Source organism: Primulina tabacum, chromosome 8, assembly GCF_025594145.1.
Source record: "Primulina tabacum isolate GXHZ01 chromosome 8, ASM2559414v2, whole genome shotgun sequence".
Taxonomy (NCBI): domain Eukaryota; kingdom Viridiplantae; phylum Streptophyta; class Magnoliopsida; order Lamiales; family Gesneriaceae; genus Primulina; species Primulina tabacum.
This window is the reverse complement of record NC_134557.1, coordinates 7,005,706-7,027,342: the sequence shown is the minus strand read 5'-3', so window position 1 is coordinate 7,027,342 and position 21,637 is coordinate 7,005,706. Positions and strand designations below refer to the sequence as shown.

The 21,637-nt window shown below is 32.5% G+C and overlaps 3 protein-coding genes and 1 pseudogene across 3 annotated transcripts; all 4 read right to left on the bottom strand.

Annotated features, from left to right (window-relative positions):
* Positions 1 to 328: 328 nt before the first annotated feature.
* On the bottom strand, positions 329 to 3,205 carry LOC142553469 (cytochrome P450 93B2-like). The gene is made up of 2 exons (XM_075663743.1): positions 2,278 to 3,205; positions 329 to 1,105 (listed from the first exon to the last, which is right to left on the bottom strand). Exons 1-2 carry the CDS (start codon positions 3,175 to 3,177, stop codon positions 473 to 475), a joined length of 1,533 nt encoding a protein of 510 aa, XP_075519858.1. The 5' UTR covers positions 3,178 to 3,205; the 3' UTR covers positions 329 to 472.
* Positions 3,206 to 7,294: 4,089 nt separating this feature from the next.
* Positions 7,295 to 9,351, bottom strand: LOC142554349 (DNA repair protein RAD51 homolog 4-like; annotated as a pseudogene).
* LOC142554486 (glutelin type-A 2-like) lies at positions 9,308 to 11,373 on the bottom strand. The gene is made up of 3 exons (XM_075665155.1): positions 11,125 to 11,373; positions 9,782 to 10,502; positions 9,308 to 9,650 (listed from the first exon to the last, which is right to left on the bottom strand). The coding sequence occupies exons 1-3, from the start codon at positions 11,318 to 11,320 to the stop codon at positions 9,497 to 9,499; spliced, it is 1,071 nt and encodes a 356-aa protein (XP_075521270.1). The 5' UTR covers positions 11,321 to 11,373; the 3' UTR covers positions 9,308 to 9,496.
* Positions 11,374 to 12,221: 848 nt separating this feature from the next.
* LOC142554485 (uncharacterized) lies at positions 12,222 to 13,836 on the bottom strand. Its single transcript, XM_075665154.1, has 2 exons — positions 13,736 to 13,836; positions 12,222 to 13,274 (listed from the first exon to the last, which is right to left on the bottom strand). The coding sequence occupies exons 1-2, from the start codon at positions 13,775 to 13,777 to the stop codon at positions 12,387 to 12,389; spliced, it is 930 nt and encodes a 309-aa protein (XP_075521269.1). The 5' UTR covers positions 13,778 to 13,836; the 3' UTR covers positions 12,222 to 12,386.
* Positions 13,837 to 21,637: the final 7,801 nt, after the last annotated feature.

Genomic DNA, 21,637 nt, shown 5'->3' with positions numbered 1-21,637 from the left:
CATCATGACATGTACACACATTTTCCATTCTCCAGTTTTTTTATCTTCTAAACAATCTTTTTGAAGCGTTTCTGTTGAGCAATGCAGTTTCTTCCATAATAATTCAGACCCAAGGCAAAAAGATTTTTATTTTAAAACATGAAAATGACGTGTAGATTAGAAGTTTCTTCCATAATATATAATTCAGACCGAAGGCAAAAAGATTTTTATTTTAAAACATGAAAATGATGTGTAGATTAGATAAAAAATTTGTAAAATAATTTCTATTAGCTTTTTTTTAGAGATAATTTTCTTAACAAAAATAGTTTGACGACAGTTTTTCAAAAAAAAAAAAAAAAAAAAACTTTAGGATTAGGCTTGCGTGCTTATTCCAAGCCGTGAATATCAATGAACACAAAACAAGTAATAACTAGGGAGCAAAATCACAAGAAATTATGCAAATATACTGACAATACCTAATCTTAGGCATCGATCATTTGCTCGTAACCACCGCGACATCAACCCTTGGCACCACACGACAGATCAGGTCATATGCCCGAGGTGCCGTTAAGCCCGGCCTTTCCGTCATATCGACATTCTGCGTACCATCGGGAAGCTCCAAATGGAAGCACTGCACCATAGCCCCCAATATGGAAACCAACTCCTGCATTGCTAGCAGCATTCCTGGACAGCCCCTTCTACCTGTCCCAAACGGCATCAACTCGAAATTCTGCCCTTTAACATCAATTGAACTAAAGCCCGCGTCCAGAAATCTCTCTGGACGGAACTCCATCGGGCTCTCCCAGTACTTGGAATTCCGGCCAATGGACCAAATGTTAACAAATAAGAGAGTTTGAGAACGGATCATGTTCCCGTTGATCACGCAGTCGGAAACAGATTTTCTTGCGATCATAGGAATCGGGGGGTGCAGACGGAATGTTTCTTTGATTATTGCCATGATGTAGGGAAGTTTTGAGGCGTCGGATTCTTGCAAAAGCCTTTGCGAACCTACGACGTTGTCGGTCTCTTCCTGAGCCTTTTTGAGTACCTTTGGGTTGCGGAGTAGTTCTGCAATCGACCATTCCAATGCAATGGCAGTTGTGTCCGTGCCAGCAGTGAAGAAATCCTTTCAAATTTAAGTACACATGGAGGCCAAATTTAGCGGTGAAACCATCGAATAATCAAGAGCGAGGGGATTAATTAATAACCAATATTAATAAATATATAAATATATATTTTTGTATAATATATTCAAACAATGTATTTGTATGCTTTTATATATATAAATGAAAGAACAATGCAATCGGTAAATATATTTGAGTTCTACTTTCGTTACAGTACAGATCAAACATAAAAAAAAAATATCAAGAAGAACTTCAAAAATAATGTGTTGATTATTAATTAAAAATTAAATATGTCAACATTATATTTTATAATATAAATATTTGACAAGTCTTGCGAGTTCAACCCGTTCAATTTGGATCTCTGTCTATCAAAATTTCAACGGGTCGTGTTTCAGGTCCTACTCACACCTAGACCACTGGCTTTTCAAGTTGGGAAGCGTCGTCATATCGACTTTTCATCAATATTTTATAAATGATATGTTAAATATAAAATATCTTTTGAGTTGTTTATATTAAAATTTGATATACAAAAAATTTTGTATTCGATATATTCAAAAAAAAAAAAATAAAGTATCCAATATAATACTGATTCGGCCAAATAAAAATAATTACAAGCTCAAAATATAAGCAATTAATATTTTGTAACATTACTGTATTTTTGGAGAGCCCCTTAATTCATCTTATTGCTATTATTATTTGATTAATATATCATTTAATACATCACTATCGTCTTACAATGCAGTACAGTTAAATCATGCGGATTTTTTACATTTATATAAAAATAGACATGGTCCGATAAAAAACATTTATTCATGTCATAAAAAGAAATAGGATATAGTATACAATAATTTCATTCCTTTATACAGCATCTATTTTTCAATGTAGTTTTTGAGTCCATTTTAATTTTTTTTTTACATTTATAAGTAAGCTTGTTATAACTATAATTATAACATATTAATATTATTTTATAAAATAATTAAAATATTATAATTTTTATTATGATATATTACTATATTTAATTAATATATTATAATTTTTATTATGATATATTACTATATTTAATTAATAATATTAAAATTAATGAAAGACTAAGCTACAATTTTGAACAAATTTCATACCCAAACTGTGAAAAAATTGTAAGAAATTAAACCGTAAAAAGAATCTGATCTCTTACCAGAATCAAAGCTTTAAGGTGTTCTCTGGTGAATTTCACATCCGAATTCTTACTCTCCATGACGTCAAGCAACATGTCAAGAAAATCCTTCGCATCTCCCCCGCTACCGCCGCCGCCGCCGCCGCCGCGCTTTTTCTCTCTGTCCGTAATGATTTTCTCCAGCAAAGTGTCGTACCTCTTCTGTATGTCCTCAGATCTCCTCCTTATCCCTTGCAAATCAAAGTTCTTGCAAAACCATATGATATCCGATACATCGAACTCCCCAAAAATCTGCGTCACATCTCGAATCACATTCCTCGCCACCTCCGCCTCCCCCTCCGTCTCCGAACACCGGAGACCCAGCATCATGTGAGATATCACATTGCTCGTGAGCTTCACTAGCTCTTCTGTGACATTAATAATTTCTCCTTTTTGTGCCTTGTTGGACAAAACTCTCAAGAAATCTTTTACTTCAAACTTCCTTATGGGCTCAAAGTTGGAGAGATTCCTCGCACCAAGCAGTTCATAGGTGCAGAGTTTCTTGATATACTTCCAGTAAGGTCCGTAAGGGGAGAAAGCAAACGAAGAATCGTAGGTGACTATGTCGATGGCTGTTGTGTGCTTGCGTGAAGAGAAGACAAGCTCGTGGGTTTTGAGGAATTCTTTAGCGAGTTCAGGTGTTGAGACCACCACACAGCGTACGGAGCCGAGGCGGATCTGGAACATGGAACCGTAGCGCTGCGAAAGATCATGGAAAGTTTGGTGGATTCTTGGGCCTAGGAGATGTAAATGGCCGATAACTGGGAGGGCGAATGGCCCCGGAGGAGAGGGGAGATGGCTTCTTCTTTGTTTGTAAATACTGAGGATTAACAGTGTGGATACGAAGAAGATTACTACACCACCGATTTGGGTAAAATCCATGGTTATTCATACCGTAGTTTTGGTTGTGTTGTCTTTTTTATACACACATAATCACCAAGTTGGCAAAAAAAGAGAGTCTGTGTGTGGTTGGTGGCACGAACGGTGGCGAAGCCAGCACGTGTAATATTAATTAAATAAAATAATTAATTAATTGTATTGGATTTAGTATGACTCATATTTCTTTCAATCAAATGACGCATAATTTTGTATGTCAACTACTCAGCTTTATAGGATTATCCTTGACAAATAGCAGTGTACTAAAAAATCCATTTAAGTACGCTTGAGTTTGAAGATCAACAAAACGCCCCGTTTCGGAGAAAAACGGAAAAAACGATTAAACTGTAGTTTTATCGAATTAAGCAAGATGTTTAATTAAATGTGCTTAAGCACAATTAATCACATTTATTTATTTTTAATTTTTTTTAAGGTATGTCTTTTTATTTTCAAATAATAAATTAGGTTTATAATTTAAATGTTTATTTTTTTAATTTTAATTATGTTTAAACATGTTTGATAATGATTTGATAAATATTTAGCATTTTTTAATGTGATCTAGTTGCAAAAACAAATAAAGATTGCAATTTTGAGATTTTATGCTTTTATAAATATGAGAATTAATGTATCAAACTTAAATTTATCATATTTATGTATTATTTTACCTATTTATTGGTTTGAGATAATTACAATTACACTAAAAATAAAAAATGTTTTTTCACGCTTAAGCATGTGCTAATCTCGCTTAAACTTGAAAAGCTTAGAGCTCGACATCCACGCTTCAAATCGCTTCATGCTTTTTAGAATCTTGATAAATAGTGAGAAACTTGATTTTTATTTTAGGAAAAACTCGAGCCTTTAAAATCTCACGTAGGTCACAAAACAAGTGCATATGCGACAATTACTACTTTATATTAAACGTGAAAAAAGGAATGTCACTTGTTGCATCACGTGATCCAATTTAATTGTTAATCACGTGATCCAAATAATGCAATTATTTCAACTGCACGATGGGTGGGAAGAACAAACCCTAACTACCGGCTTGCTGTAGTTTTTAATACCTACTCACTATATATATGATATAATATAATTAATTGCTCGAAAAAGCAAAAACAAATTGCTCATATCCAGAGCCTTGTCCGAAGATGACTTTTCTTGCAATATAAAATCTGTAATAAAATAAATTTTATGTTCAAAATATAAATAGTAAGTGTACAAGTACAGTTATAGTATATATATGAATATAGTATACATATGCGTGTTATTTTTACAAAAATTGCAATATATTTTTCATTATAAACTATATATGTTAAAATTTTAGTTTTAAAATCTCAAAAAAAATTCATGAGTATTAATTTTGGATAGTTTTGAGGTTGTTTTTCAGGTTGTGAATAATTAAAAAAGACAAAAATTAAGGAAGTGTTGTAATCGAGTTTGAAAGTAAAAAAAATGTTTTAGATTTTTTTGATTATTTTAAGTAAACAAGAGATAAAATAATAAAATACCATAAGTTTAAAATTAAATGAATAAATTTAAACATAAAATTTAAAATTTCATTAGTTTCATATAAATATACAAAATGCTAACGTAATAAAATTGAATTCATTCTCAATTAAGGCGTCATATTTTTAAATAAAATATCCATAATTATTTTCGATATTTTTATATTATCATGCAAATATTTTTTATTCGAAAACATAAATGTTTGGTGCAATAATTGTCTCTCCTGAGTAAGCAATCGAAACATGATGATTGAGTTGTACGATTTAAAAGATTTGAGATATACACTTACTACTAACTATAATTTTTGCTAAAGCGTCAAACAATCGATCTACAATTAGTATCAGAGCTTATGTCACATGTTTAATTTCCATTGATTGCAACAATTTTTATTATTAGAAGAGATATTGTTGGATATAATAATGTCTCTACTGGATAGAACAATCGAAAATAGTGTTTGAGTTGATGTATGATTTACAAGATGTGAGTAACATATTTACTACCTACTCTAATTTTTGTTAAAGTGGCAAATAATTGGTCCTAAAATAAATGAAGCTCGTGAATTAATGTTGAAACTAAAAATGGAACACTTAATTGAGATTAATAGGCATGTTTAAGCGTGCAAAACACTAATCATTTCTCAAACAAGTTTATTATAACATTGCTATAATTATACATTTATCCATTAGAACTTGAGACAGACATGTTTTTGTTTTCACGGTTTGAATCTGTCTCTGTTTCAATGGGAGAGGATTGTATCACTTCACCTGTCACCAAATGAGCGGTGACATATGATATATTTATTTTCACATAACATATACACATATTTTTTTATATGTATAAACTAATTTTATTCCATGCAATTTCTTATTATCAATTTATCATTTGTGTATGTATTTCATAATAAATTATGATAACACAAAAATAGAAACAAAGTTCTATTAAATTGCTTGTGTGATGTAGACTGAATAATATAATAATGTTTTTTTTTAAATTGAGATTCGACTAGCAGATGTTGAACCAATTGATTTATTTTTCCATGTTATATCATAACAATAATTTATTTATATATTTACTTGGTATAAACAATGCCTCGTAAGCGGAGAGTGGCTTTGCCCAGATTAGAAGTTAAAGCTAATACAGAAGGTGGTCTCTAAAGAGTTGAAAGGCTCTACTCATTCGCTATTTCTTGTAGTATAATCGACTCATCTTTTCTCGTATCCGATTTCTTCGGTAGTTCTTTTCTTTTTGTTCATACTATGTAAACATATAAATAAATTATTATTATGATATAACATGGACAAAATAGATCAATTGGTTCAGCATCTGCTAGTCGAATCTCAATTTTAAAAAAACATTAATATATTAGTCAGTGTACATCACACGAAGCAATTTAATAGAAATTTTGTTCTTATTTTTGGGTTATCATAATTTATTATGAAATACATACACAAATGATAAATTCATAATAATAAGAAAGGGATTGCATGGAATAAAATGTATAAAAAATAGTAAGAAAACGACATTAATTTATAAGTGGTTAGATCTCATATCGCATCCAGTGAAGTATTTAATCTGATGTGACATAAATGGTAGAATAATAGCGTGCAACTCACCAACCCTATTAAAAACAACAAAAGAAAAGAAAAGAAAATAAAGTACTCATCAAACTGGTAGCAAGGGCTTCACAATCTATTTAATAAAGTATTAAAATTTTAATATAAGCCACGTGCAGTTCAGCAGACAGAGTTTTTACATAGATCTTTTTTTTCTTTTTTTTTTAAATTTTTTTTTTTTTAATTCATACATAAAAATTAGATTATAGTCCCTCACTATTTTTTATAATTTTACCGCAGGTTAGAAATCATATAACATTCTCTTTTGGCAAGTGGTCATTTTTTTTGTTAATTATTTTGACATAAAAAAATAATTCATGAACATATTTTTAAAATTAATATGTATTAGAACTCACTAAAAATTAGTCAAAGGCAACATATAAACAAGCAAATGTACACATTAACAGCGCATTTAGAGGCAGCTCGTTCAACAGAAGTTTTTAATTGTCATACAGGCTACCATCTCTATTTAGGATAGCAATCTGCATTAATTAAGGTCTTTTTGAGACTTGGCTGGCTTGCAATGACTAATCTGACTCATTAATATTTCTAAATTAGTCCGATATATCCATGACCATATGGAGTAATATAGTTTACCATTTTATAGATCGATGCGGCTATTTCTCTTAGAAATTTATGCAATCCACCAGTTTAATTAACACAATCCAGGCCAGGTTGATTCTTCTGTGAATTGTATAAAATTTTATTTCTATTCAAATTACAATTGTCACTCCCCGAGCCCGGGCCCGCGCCTGCGTGACTGCACAATGAGTCCCTATAGCAACTACTTCGTATTGGTCCTCGCTTTACGAAAATGATTATCTCAAGTTGTTATAGAAGTCCATTGTACCCCGTTATAAACTCATTTTAAATCTTTATTTTTTAAGACGTGGTATCACAAATAGTCAGCTTCAACAGGCAGATAGGATTTGTAGTATCATTTGAAATAGAAAAACTTCGAGCAAGAAAAAAGAACACAACAGTGCAAAGCAAAAGAGAAATATAACTCAATACATAGGTACCAATACAGAAATGTTATGCTCATGTGCTAGCTCCTTTAACAAGAATCGAGCAGAAACCATTATGGCATGCCCTTATAAAACCCACGACACAAAAGTCCTTTTAGGCACAATTTTACCCATATGAAAATTTCCTTTGCGCCTCTAGCCTTTCAACACTCAGTTTGTACATCCCAAGCTTGTATGGTTAGTAAATTCTTAAGACATACAGAAAATATTAAACAATCTTATTTGGTAAAGACAAGGACACTCTTTCTATCCTAAAATATACTTGTACAACTCATTTATTTGGGATAATTATATGCACAAATGGTACAAGTACTTATTCAGTGTTTATCTAAAAACACAGAAAGTGTGAAACACAATTTTGATTCATAAGAAATTTGAAGGTATCGATACTAGATAATGAAGTGTCAATTGTGTTTATGGAACATATATACCATGTGCACCACCACCTCCAAGTAGGGGTGGACGTTTATTTTCGGGTATCGGGTACCCGATCCGACCCAATTGGGTAGGGTATTTGTTTTTTAAAAAAACGGGTTTGTTTGGTACCCAATACCCGAAAATAATTTTCGCGTTCGGATTCGGGTATTTTAACGATACCCGATCGGGTACCCAAAAATTTTTATTAAAAAATTTATGAGTCTATCCGTCTATTTATTTAAAAAATACATGTATTTTTTGTGGCTAGTCATAACCCGATATAATGACAAATGACTAATCATAAAATGATATAATGACATGATATTTTGTGAAATGTGAAAAAAACATGTGTTTTTTTAATTTAATAGTCATAATATGATATAATGAATAGCCATAACTCGATATAATGACGTGATATTTTAAGAAAGGTGAAAAATATATATTTTTTCAGAAAAAAACCGGGTACCCGAAATGATCGAGTTGGTGTACCCGAAAATTTTTTTTTCCGGGTACCCGACTGTCGGGTAAATACTCGATCATTTCGGGTACCCGAAAACCCGACCCGCGCGCACCCCTACCTCCAAGAACTGGGGATATAAGGGATGAAAGTGAATCAATTATAAGCATCCTGACTTGGCAACACATCTGAATGAAATTTTATTGATACATACAACGAAATCATATTCCAGAGGCTAAAAAATAAGCAGATTAAAACATAAGAATATGTGAAAAAATAAAACGATGTTGCATCAAAAAAACCTGAGATTTCAAATCATGCAACAACTGATGAAGCAGATCCAGTAGAGTTTAGATGTCAAATACAGAGTAATGCACCATGCTGCTCATTGCCGTTCAAGAATTTGGTTAACCTGCAAAAGGATTAAATATATGAAAATAGAAATAGTTATTGATTTTTCCTGTGACATGTTATATGGATTCTACTCTCTGCCAACATAATTGTGTCTAGACTCTGGATATATTCACTATCAAGTATCAACTGAGTCATATGCTGTTGTCAAATGAATGGAAAGACAACTGCAAAAAATTTTTACAACGATAAATCCAGAGCAATGGGCATCTAGATGACTGAATCAGAAATTTATTTGATTTCCTTCTAATAATTGTTTGGAAAAACAACGGATGTAAAGAAAGAGATAGCAAAACAAACCTGAAAAATTACATTTTTAATCTCTGAATTAGCAGGATTGAAAGACTGACCGAGAAGCTGTGCCATTCTTTTTGGTGAGACGGAGTTGTCTGAGTCAAAGTACACGACCATGCCCCGAATATTTTTTGGCAACATTTGCCGCAGCTTGCAGGCAAAACTATGCAACATAATACAACGAAATTACTGAAGGTTAAAAAAATATCAGCTTTGTGGACCAGTGGATCCTGATCAGTTGGTGATCATCGTTAATCATGCAAGAAAAGCACTCATACTTGAGTTTTACCAGAGGACGATGGCTTCACATAATTAATTTTATAACTTATTAACCACACGAAACATATAGTATCGACGGTGCAAAAGAATTATGGTGGAAAGAAATAATAATTATTATTTTAAACTTTCGAACATCCCGAAAAAACTATGATAAAATAATTTAATAGCTAGCATCCATTTAAAAATGAAAATGAGAAAGTTTAATAATCTAAACTGAAAATAAAAGAAACAAAATAATAGAGTGTTCCAATTCCTAACGGTTATTGCTAAACAAAATTATTACTGAATTAAACAAAATGGGAAGAGATTAATTGTTGGCGAATTTAATTTGGCGGAGGGAAGAAGATCTCTTCAGCCTTTCTCTTGGAGCTAAACTTTTGCTCCACATCCGCAGGTACATTGAAAGATGCCTGCAACACTTGAGGAGACAGCGCCTTCCAAACTGAGGTCCTTCCAGCCAGATGAGTGAATATTGGGCTGCAATTTCAAACACACAATCACATGAATTTTCTACAAATCAAGATAATGTATCACTATTTGACACATTTGGTGCCACTTGAGTCGAAAGGAGAGTGGCAGTAAACTAAATAAATTCAACAGACACTTACTTGGGAGTTGTTATGATAGAGAACCAATCCATGCCCTCGGGATCAGAAATCTTGGACACCACAAAGAACCTAGGAACGATGAAAAGATTGCCAGCTTTAATTGTTGTCTCCAAAACCCTCTTCCCATCAACTCCAACCACCTGAACCCTGCCACTTCCCCTCACGATGTAGGTAACCTGCAACGCAGAATCACAGGAAAACCCTGGGGAACACATTGCATTGCCATTAAGCCGAACAAGGTCTGCGCCGAGCCCGACTTCCCCGACCAACGGCAGGTTCTTCGTGTTAAGAACCACAACTTTTCCTCCTTTCTTGATATCGACATCCAATGGAGCTTCCTCGCAGTTCAAAGCCATGCCCTTGTAGTGTTCTTTCTTTGGTTCGGGCATCTTGATTCCGGGGTTGAGCTTTACTATGCCATTACCAGATTGCGTGCTGACTAGGGTTTTGACGGTGGCTTCATCCAAGTCCCATGCACGGCCCACGAACTCGGTGGAGAACCCAGTGAAGATGCCGTTGGGGCCGGTAAGGAAGAAGTCGGTGAAGGAGCCGGACTTGTGGGCGGTCGAGGTGTCTCCGAGGAAGAGGATTACGAGTTCGGGGTCTTGTTTGTTGTACCACCATGTGACCACGCCAAACGGGAGGGCTAAGGCGTCGCCTTTCTTGATTGCGAGAACTTTCTCTTCTTTTTCGGGGAGGACAATTCCGGCGACTCCACTACCTTACATAACACAATTCAGAGGGGAAAAACGGTTTAGATTAAAATTATTGACGATCGAGATTTCATAGGATAAAATATTAAAAAATGAATCTAACATTCGCATAAATTGGACGAATTGACAACTAAACATTTATTATCTGTTTTGGCAGCGGGAAAAAAATATAGAATTTGGATTTGAAAATATTAGTAGCCAACAACATTGAGAATTCTACTAAAATTGTATTTTCAAATAATAATAAAGCAAAAACAAAGAGTGAAAATCGAATGATTTAAAGTAAAAATAAAATATTACTAGCAATATGTTCGAAGAAAAAACTTTGAATTAATTACAAATGCCACAAAAGATGAATTATACATCGACATATTTTATATAATTATAAGATTTAGTTTAGGAAAAATATAAATTTGTAAAGTAATTTGAATGTGTGATTTCATTCACATAACAATAACATATGTAATTGTCGGTTGAATTGAAGAATTGTTTTCGCATGATTATTGCTTGTATTCTTTAATTAAATTCAATTGGAAACGGTGTGATTTCATTCACACAACAATAACATATGATGCATGCAAAAGCAAATTAAACCCACGTCTTAATTAAACAAAAGTTTTCGAATGATACCTTGAAGAACATAAGCAACCTTGGCAGAGTCGGAATAGCGAGGCATAGCGAATCCATTCTTCTCAAGAGCAAGCTTGGCAGCGCCGATGTTTCCCTCACGCAGCATCGGCAGCTCATCGGGACACCACGCATAGTAAGCGCCGCCGTCTCCGCCGTACACCTTCTTCGCCAACTTTGGTGACAAATCAATCTCCATATGATCTTCTTTGTTTTTGGAAAGCAGAGAACAAATGAAATCTAAACTGTATTTTTTTTAACGTGGATTGTAGTATGGGTTGCTATTTATAGAGGGGGATAGAACGAATTGGCGATTAAGTCCTAGTCAAATTCAGATTTCGCGGATAATAGTATAATCTTAACAGAAATATTTTGTTTTTTGTTTTTTGTTTTATACGAGGATTACATGTTGGATTATATAATATATTATATATATATACATAAAATATTGATTTGTGTGTGAATGGATTTTTCATGTGTGTGAATGGAATTGGGGAATGATGTAGTTGTCCCATATATGAAAATTAAGGTGATATAGAAAAGCTGATATTGTGTTAAACTTTATGTAAGTATAAGAATGATTGATAAAAAAGCTCTTTCTCTCGTGGATGTCGGCGCATGGTCCAAATCATTTGCCATTTATTAGAGAGCTAAACTTTAAATTGATTTTACTGCTTTTTGAGAATAATGTTTGAACAAGTTTATAAAATCCAACTATTTCCCGATCCTTCCATCTTTGGATTACGAATTATATATACTTGTGTGTAATACATAATCTTTTTTTGAACAATAAAAAGTTCATGGAATATAGTTATGAGAAATTGGTTGGAATTCAGCCCAATGATACGAGAGGGAATTTAAAAAGACTAACCCAATTCAGGGCTGGCCCAGTATGTTTTATGAGAAAAAAATGGGTCCCAAGCATAGATATCCAATGGCTCAATTTTTCTCAAATACCAAAATCCCGAATGATGTTTAATCTAGGCCGTCCACCAGTCATGGAGATTCTTTGTTTATTCTACTGGTACATGTAGTCTATTTACCATAGTATTTATCAATACAGATTTTCTAGTATACGATAGCTAAACTGAATTGAAAAGGAGGATACGATGAAGAAAAGTTAACCTTAACTTGTCAAACATTCAAATCAACTACATTTAACAGAATTCAAACCCTAATCCACTTGAGACCAAAATCAAACTACAGCATTTACACCAATCCCCACTGAAATGTACAAAAATTGCTGGAACAACTTGACTATCAATTTAGCATAGCCTCTGTCTCTTACCAAAAGGGACACAGGCACTAACATTTAACCCAGAAGGCATGGCAGAACTATTACTCAGACATGATCCGGACGCCACGTTAGAGAAACTCAACATAGGTGCTGAAAAAACTTGGGACGACCCACAAGACATCTGTGGGAAAGGCTGAAGATTTAGTAATCTTTGAGGCAAAAGTCCTGAATTAGCTGGCGGTTTCTGAGCGAAAATATCGGTGTCACATCCTTTGATTGACACTGGAGGAATCTGAGCCGGCTGAAGCTGTGGAGGATTTCGCCACCTAGGCAGCGGCCCAGCCATGAAAAGCGTGTGAACAAGTGGCCCGGCATCAAGAACAGCCTGCAGAAACCTCCCTTGTTGAGGCAAAGGTCTCCCCCTCACAAGATTGTCTATCACAAACGAGCCTTCGTCGAACCTTGGCATAACCTCGGACGCGACGCGGCTGTTAGGAATAGTACCCATTGGTTCTTGGACCAAAGGGTTGTTGCTGACAACAAAGTTGATGTTTGTGAATTCAGGTGACGGGACAGAATCAAAAAGGCAGTCCACAGGGGAGGACCCGTGTGAGTGGTAGTTGTATGTTTCTGAGAGACTATTGGATTCTGTTACGCTTGAATTGGCCTTTGCTGTAGGTTTTGGGACAGGGCTATCGACTTGGAAATGGGGAATGGAGGAGGGTAGGTTCTTTTCGGTGGTGTTGAGCAGGTTTTGGAGTTGATTCTTGGCTTCATCCCTTTCTCTTAAGGCAAACTTTAGTAGGTAGATTAACTCATTGTTCTTCCTCACTTCCTCCTTCGCTTCCGCCTTTAACTTTTCGATTTCGAGGGACGTTACAAGAAGCTTGTGCCCCAGTTGCTCTGCTTCATGATGCTGCATAAATAAGAGAAGCTATTTTTAAACAGAAGAAAAGAACGTTGATTCCTATCATAAAAGACGGAGAACAAGTTTTGTTCAGTGAATCAGACAAATTTTTTAAAAGAGGGGAACAAAAGATTCCGACATTACCCAAAAAACATTCAAAGCTTCACATAAATAGAAATACTTTACTTGCACAAGATCTGCACTTACACTCACAAAGGATACAGGGGTGGTTTCCTCCTCCAAACACAACTCAACTGAGTCTCAATTAAAATGGGACTCAAGAGGAATGTTGGATTTAAAGCCAATTCTAAACATCTTTGGGCATTAAAATGCCATCATAGACACTGAAATCTCAGACTAAATGTCACTTAGCACAAAACACAATAACCATAACTTTGAAATGGGACTCAATTCAAGACAAAAAAGTGACCAAAAAAATCAAGAAACGAAGCATAGCTTTCGAGGTTCACCTCTTCGTATCCCCATAAATTTGCCATATCTCCCATCGCCATTTCTTTGTGAAATGATATGTTCTTGAATAACAGTATGAGTGAGAAGAATTTGAGGCTTATATAGAATGGAAAGTTTACTAAAAGACAAAGAATCAGCAAACTTAGAATAAAACAATGGCTTTTTAATATATGATAAAATTAAAATAATTTATCACACGAAGCCACAAAACAAGCCATTTCACATTTGAATATTTTACATTTTCCGAAATAGGAAAAAGAAAAAACTGATACGGAATCTTGGGAAGTTTCTAAAATAAATAATGGAAACCCCATCGCTCACTTTCCTTTAAATTGTCAAGGAAAAAATTGAAGTTTCCCTCGTTTTAGGAACCTTGTCTTCTGTTACTACTTACATCAATTTATTGTAGAATTATTATTCTATATTTTATTATATCAATTTATTGTAGAATTATTATTCTATGTTTTATTATATAATATAACCTATAATGAACAAAATAATATGTACATACAGTCGATAATAATTATGCATGCATACGTAAATGGATATGTATAAATTAAAAATAATAAATATATTTTTTGTCACATATAAATGAAAAATATGAAAGCATAGGGCTCGTACTTTTTAATTAAGGTAAACAAACACATACAGTTAATGGGGAATGAAACAATCAAAATTTAAAAATAAGAATCCAAGATCAACTTAAATTAAATATAGAAGAGATTGAGTTTACTTATTTTAAAATTCATTGCATTTGTTCAATAGCAACTTATATACCAATATTTTTGGAAGCTTAAACTCGTAAATATGGTTCGGTAACAATTTTTTTTTTATTTTAAAATATAGTTTTAATGTAGTATTTAAAATAAATATCTCCATCTTAGTGAATGGCTAAATCCAATTAGATTTTCCTTAATTATTACCTTGACATTAGCTTTTCCCATTATTGTGTCCTAAACATGGGCGGATTTGAAGTTGGATTCTTGAGTAAGGTAAATTGGGTTTTAAATAAATAGGTTTCTGCGGTTTAATGTTTTCTTTGTGGGGGGAAATAACGTAAGTTAATTTTTGGAAATGTTACACAATTTGTGAGAACCTGGATGCATTTATCCCTCAAAATTCAATTAATAATACATAAGACAAAGCTGGCACTTAAATTTCTGTAAAAAAACAAAGTGAAAAACAAAATTTATGTGATTTTGTAATTCTTTTTGTTCTTGCAAATTATATCTACGCTTGCTTCGAAACATGGAAATTTGTTTGATTTGAATCAGAATCGGGTCCATTGCTTTTTTCTGTAAATCTTTGGTATGAGAACAAATAAGGATCCTCGTTCCGGAACCTGACTGACACCTGTTTTGAATAAAAAATATATGTTTACACCACTAGTAGAAATTAGGTTGTATATTTCATACATTAAATGAAATTATAGATATATCATTTCGAAAGTAGACGTACTTGAAATAAAAATATATATTTTACTTTGCAAAACTGAAGTCGTGGTCAATAAAAAATCAAAATTTTTGACCGGTCAAGGAGGCAAAACCCGTTCGAAATGAACTACTTCTGAAATAAAGAAAAATGTATTTTATTTCATCGGTTTTTGTAAATTAACGAAACCAAATATTACATATTTGATATTATTTCACAGATAACATTTATTGCGGAAGTAAAATACATTTTTTACCTAAGAAATTGAAATCTATAAATGCCTATTTAAATTATATGATATGATAAGCGACAAAGATACTATTTACACTTGTAGTGTACTGCTATTAATCAAGTGTACTAACAGATTACCTTTTGTTATTTGGCAAAATTTGTGTGAGATGGTCTCAGGAGTCGTATTTTGTGAGATTATCTATGAAAAATTATTACTTTTTATGCTAAGAGTATTATTTTTTATTGTGAATATCGGTAGGGTTAACTCGTCTCACAAATAAAGATTCGTGAGACCGTCTCACAAGAGACCTACTCTTCTAATTTATGTCACTTTTAATTTTAACATGCGTAAGTAAAGATTTAATAATCCGTGAATTACCATCTGCTCAAAGGTATACACAACAAATGATTTAATTCAAATGGTATAAAAATTTGAAGGTTTTTATTGTAATTTCATTTTGCATAGAATTCTTTCACTTAAAATACGTAATCGATGCCTAATTAACACTATATTCTTATCACTCTAGAGTACTTTTCCTTGTTATATCGAAACATAGTGTTTGAGCCGTTGTGCGGTTTAAAATAATTGAGTTTTACCGTTATCACCAACTATGTATTTTGGTAAAATAGCAAACGATCAGTCCTATAATGGTATCGTAGCCAAAGTCACAGGTTCGATTTTTATCGATTACTTAGGTGTGAATAATGAATGTATCATATTTATAATTTCTCTCTTTTTTTTTTCTTTTCGTTTTTAATTTGTGTATTTTTTTGTGACTACTTTTTTTTAATTTGTCTTTAAATGCAAACATGTGGCACCTTTTAACGTTTTGGATTGGATTTGGGATGCCATGGAGAATAGGTTAGCACTTTCGCCTGTCATAATTAACATATTGATAATCGGCACCGTCCAATTAATTATTCCACTTTTTTATATATATTTAGCTAAACTTTAATTTAATATATAAGTTTTTCTTTTTTTATGGATGACTCAAATAAGAGATATGTCTCACAAAATACGACCCGTGAGACCGTCTCACACAAATTTTTTCCAACTTTGATTTAATATAAGTTTTTCACTTTTTTTTTCAAGATACACTAAAAGATAATGTTGGGTTAAGCTGCTGATGCTTGAAATGTAAAAATATAAATTTTCTGATTACTCTAGCTAAAAACTTTAAAGAAAATTATTTCGTTTTCTTGACTCATTTAAAAATCATAAACGCGTATAAATTCTATAATATAAAATAATACATTTGTTATATGATGAAAATGACGGTAAAATATTTATATGTCCATGTATCCCTAAAAACACTACAAAATAATCTCAACAAAAACCTGGATCCGAAAAAGATCACTTTTTGTTGACTTTTATGTTTTTGTATTTTTATTTTATTTATATAAGCTGATTCCATATATTTACGCAACCGGAGTATGGTTTTAAGCATTAAAATTAGAATTATTCGAATGATATTTATAGAGATAGATCAATTAATCAAGTTTAATTGACTATAGAGTAGGTAAATTGAGTCCCCCGACTTTTCAAAGCTTTACGATTTTTCCCCATCGATTTAAATTTTTTTTTAAAAAATTTATAAACAAAAGTTTAATTTTTCTCTATTATTATTGTACATAGGGACATAAAAGAATTAAGCCGCTGACGAGCTACTTTAAGCTCGGCTCAGTAAAAAGGATATTTGAGATCGTTCCTTAAACTTATCGAGCTGAGTTTGAGCTCGATTTTGAGTTATACAATTTTACTGAGTCGAGCTAGAGCTTAAGAAAATTTGGCTCGTAAGCTCGCTAACTCGAGCTCGGCTTGTTTATGTCGAGATCGAGCTCTACTAGTTTGTTGAGCATTGAATTTACAATAATAACTTGCATTATCTTACATTGAAATTTTGAGCTTAAGTAAAGCGATTGAAAGACTATAAAATGAGAAGTCTAGTTATTCTCTTAAATTATCATATCTTAGTTGACTTTTTGGCTAAAAATATTGGACGAACTCAAAAACGAGTTAAAAAATGATCTTGTTAACGAGCTCAAAAACGAGCTCAGCCCAAGCCAGACTTGTTAACACATGATAAACGAGCTATTAACAAGTCGTTCCTGAGATATTCACGAGCTTGATAATTTTATAACGAGCCGATCTCGATCCTCATGATAATAGCTCGCACTGAGCTCGAGCATTGTAAATGAGTTAAATTCGAGCATGATATTGTTCGGCTCAGATTGATTTGTTTCAAAATATGACAAGACAACGTGGATGAGGTTTTCCAATGGATAACAGCAATACAAATTTATTAATCCTCGACAAGCCCCATCCTTAGATTTTGAACCGTCCCATTAAATAATTATAATCATAATAATTTAACCTAGCATTTATTGCATCAGAATTAAATAATGATAATATGACGCCAAAATTACAAATTAAAATATTTGACTTAATAGACTTTTTTATCCGAGTATTTCTTATTATGATAGGGATGAGATGTTAATAATCGATCAATCATCGACATATGATATTAACTTTGAAATAAAAAATTTATTAGCAATGAGGTTCTTTAATTTTATATGTAAAAGTCCATATACATAAATAATTTTTGTAAAAGTAACGATTCAAATATGTTGTAAAATAAAAAAAAATCACCAATTTATCATTCTTATCCTTTTACTATCCTGTTTTTTTTTTTAAAAAAATAACTTAAATAACACATTTTTGTGGTTACCGATTATATGCCGTAATAAATAAATGATTCGTTTCGAAGCCAGTTCGAATATGGGTTCGATGGCATATATATATATGAGGAAGAGTAGGTCTCTTGTGAGACGGTCTCACGAATCTTTATCTGTGAGACGGGTCAACCCTACCGATATTCACAATAAAAATTAATACTCTTAGTATAAAAAGTAATAATTTTTCATAGATGACCCAAATAAGAAATCTGTCTCACAAAATACGACCCGTGAGACCGTTTCACATAAATTTTTGCGTACGAGGAAATGTTGGATATCAAGGCTAAATTAAGTTGTTAATTACTTATACGAACATTAAATATATTTAAGAAGAGGACAGAGTTAAATATACATATTTTAATTAACATAAACTAGTTTCTTTGTGCACAGTGTATCTAGTCTCGTGCTTTGTTTCTCAATGTATACGCTGTTGACGCACCCAAATATGCACATTCTCGTATACATAGTAAACGCATTATAATTCCCCACCTCCAAAGTTTTCCCAAAAATTCAAATGTCAAATAAAGTTAAAGTTCGAGTTAATAGAGTATGTTAGCGTTTGGTAAATTGTCGGAAGTTCGATTTTAACATCATTTCTAGCGAACTTGTCACGTAGAACTTGTCCAGTATATTTTGTTTAATTAATGTGGTTTACAGACACGTGATTGAAAGATAACGACTTTGGGTAACAAAGAAATACCAATAAGTTGGAATTTTTTTTGGATAAAATCACTTTTAATTTGTATATATTGGAAAATGGGCATTCTCTAAAGGCAAATGATAAAAAAGAATATGTGATTTTAGCTGCACAATTCGAAAAAACTTGCATTCATCTATGGAATATGTGTCAATATATATATATATTAACAAAATATATATATATATATATTAACAAAATATTTGAGCCATATGAATTTTTATGTAGCATTGGAGGGATAGGCCCCCCTACCTTTGAACTTTTATTGTTTATAATTATAATATATATATATTAACAAAATATTTGAGCCATATGAATTTTTATGTAGCATTGGAGGGATAGGCCCCCCTACCTTTGAACTTTTATTGTTTATAATTATAATAATTATTATACTTTATTGTGTAATGCATTCATTAAAGATCCTTTGAGCTCAACGACGCAACGGTCAGGAAAAGCAGAAGCAAACTTCTACCATTTTCTACTTAAACGTCCCTAACGGGTAACGACTTTAACTGTTTGCAGGGATCGCCAATTTAAAATCAAATTATAAACCTCCTAAAATTATATTAGTGCCTTGAAAATATTTTACACAAAATTTGAAATTAATTTATTTAAAGAGTATATCTTCCAATCACCTCCTAGAATGGAAAAAGATCATCTACCACACACAACATAAAAAAATAAAGTTAATTAATTAATTAATGAGTAAGTCTCTTGTGAGACGGTCTTACGAATCTTTATCTGTGAGACTCGTGAGACGAGTCAACTTTACCGAGATTCACAATAAAAAGTAATATTCTAAGCATAAAAACTAATATTTTTCGTAGATGACCCAAATAAGATATACGTCTCACAAAATATGACCCGTGAGACCGTCTCACACAAATTTTTGACACTGGTTAATAGAACGGGACATAATACACAGGAATGCATGCATGAAAACTAAAATATTAATTTGTTGCGCGGCGGCACATGGTAAGGTAGGTATTAAGCCATGTGCACAGCCGCTCGTGCGATGACACGTGTCCAATCCACGAAGCTTTATGAAGCTTGCTTGTTCGCGTCTCTTTCTTTCTATGGACCGTGTCCAGTGGCACATGCTACCTCTTTTATTTTTATATCTTCTTAATTAATAAAATTATTACTAATAATAAAATCAAATAATATTAAATAATAATGATAGGCTGCACAAGATAACAACATAGGATTATATGCATTTGGACATCAAACATTTGGATTATTGGCTTGGTACACAAATCTAAACTTATTACCAGTTTATTGATATATATTGTAGTCTTAATTAATTCTTGCATAAAAATATATTCCCGTCAACTCGAGTTCGATTTGTATTAAAAAAGATTGGGTTTGTCAAACACGTGAACCAAATTTCTACTCGATTGAGCCTGATCAGAGATTCATTTGTTTCCGAACTTTGCGGTGCAATATATACCAGTTTTGCATAAACTCTAAATTTTAGTTACCGGTCAAACACGTAAGCACACATAGTGTTAATTTAAGTTCATACCAACCTTAGAATTGAACGTCGTCATTTCATTAATTCTGCAGACGAGTTTGGTGTATGAATAACCACGCGTACACTATTGAAAGATACAAGCCATATGTAGTTTGGTCAAAAAGCCTTGTATCGTCATTGTGGAAGATATCTTCATGTGCCCCGCCCACATTACCTACTTGACTTGAGAGACCAATTGGGATAAAGCAACGGTCTTTTTTTTGTGATTATTACATGTAAGAAATTAAAGTGGAATTTTAAACTTGGAATCACTGTGGAATTTATACTCGAGTTCGGGGTCCATTTGTGGACACAGACGGTTTCTCTATATTTCTAAAAAAAATTATTATTTTTAAAGTATTATCTTGAATTTAAATTTATAAATGCATGTACATGCTACCAATTTTTTTATTTGACAAGACAAGAGTGGGGAAATCAATGATGAAGTTTGTAACTATGGATTTTATATATATATTTTTTAAAATCGAACATAAATATCGAACCTCCCGTGCATTATGATACAAATTATTGAAGTATCACTATATATATATATATATATATATATATCAAGGTGTGCCTACTTTGTTAATTAATATGCATCTACTTGTAATGTTTCGATGTCTCTAGTGACATTCATTAAGGTTTTTCTCTTTAATTTCTTCATTACGTTTGGTAGCTAGGATGTTCAAAATCTAGTCACAATTATACAGCTTAATGATAATTTTCATTTTTGTAAAGGATATGAAAAAATAAGATATAATATTTTTCTTAATGTAATCTCTTTTGATGTGTAGATGAAAAAAAATACTAACTAGTGTATTTATTATGGATCTTGGACAATGGAACAATGTTAGCAACAACAGTAAGTAGTAGGTCAAGGCAAGGATAAGTCCTTTATCCGCAAGAAGAAATTGTTCGTATAAAATACAACGACTTCGAATTAAGAGTGCAGCACTCTCTTGCTAACAACGAACGAAATAGGAAAATTTATGCAAAAATATCTTATGAATGTTGTAGGCAACTAATGGATACACTGTTGCAGTCTTTGTCTTTATTTCAAAAATAAAAATTATTTTCCAAGTAAATTTTCTCCAAAAAATTAATACGGTCAAAAGACCACAGTAGACAGAGACCCAGCCTATCAGCGTCTTCTACTTTCTAAAAACTTCCGGTAGCCCTAGGGGCTCAAAACCTTAGCTCAAACTTGGAGCTAATAAGGAATACTTTTCTTGACACATTTTTCAATGTGAGACAACTCTCACTTCCTTTAATTCACTACTCATCTTTTATTCA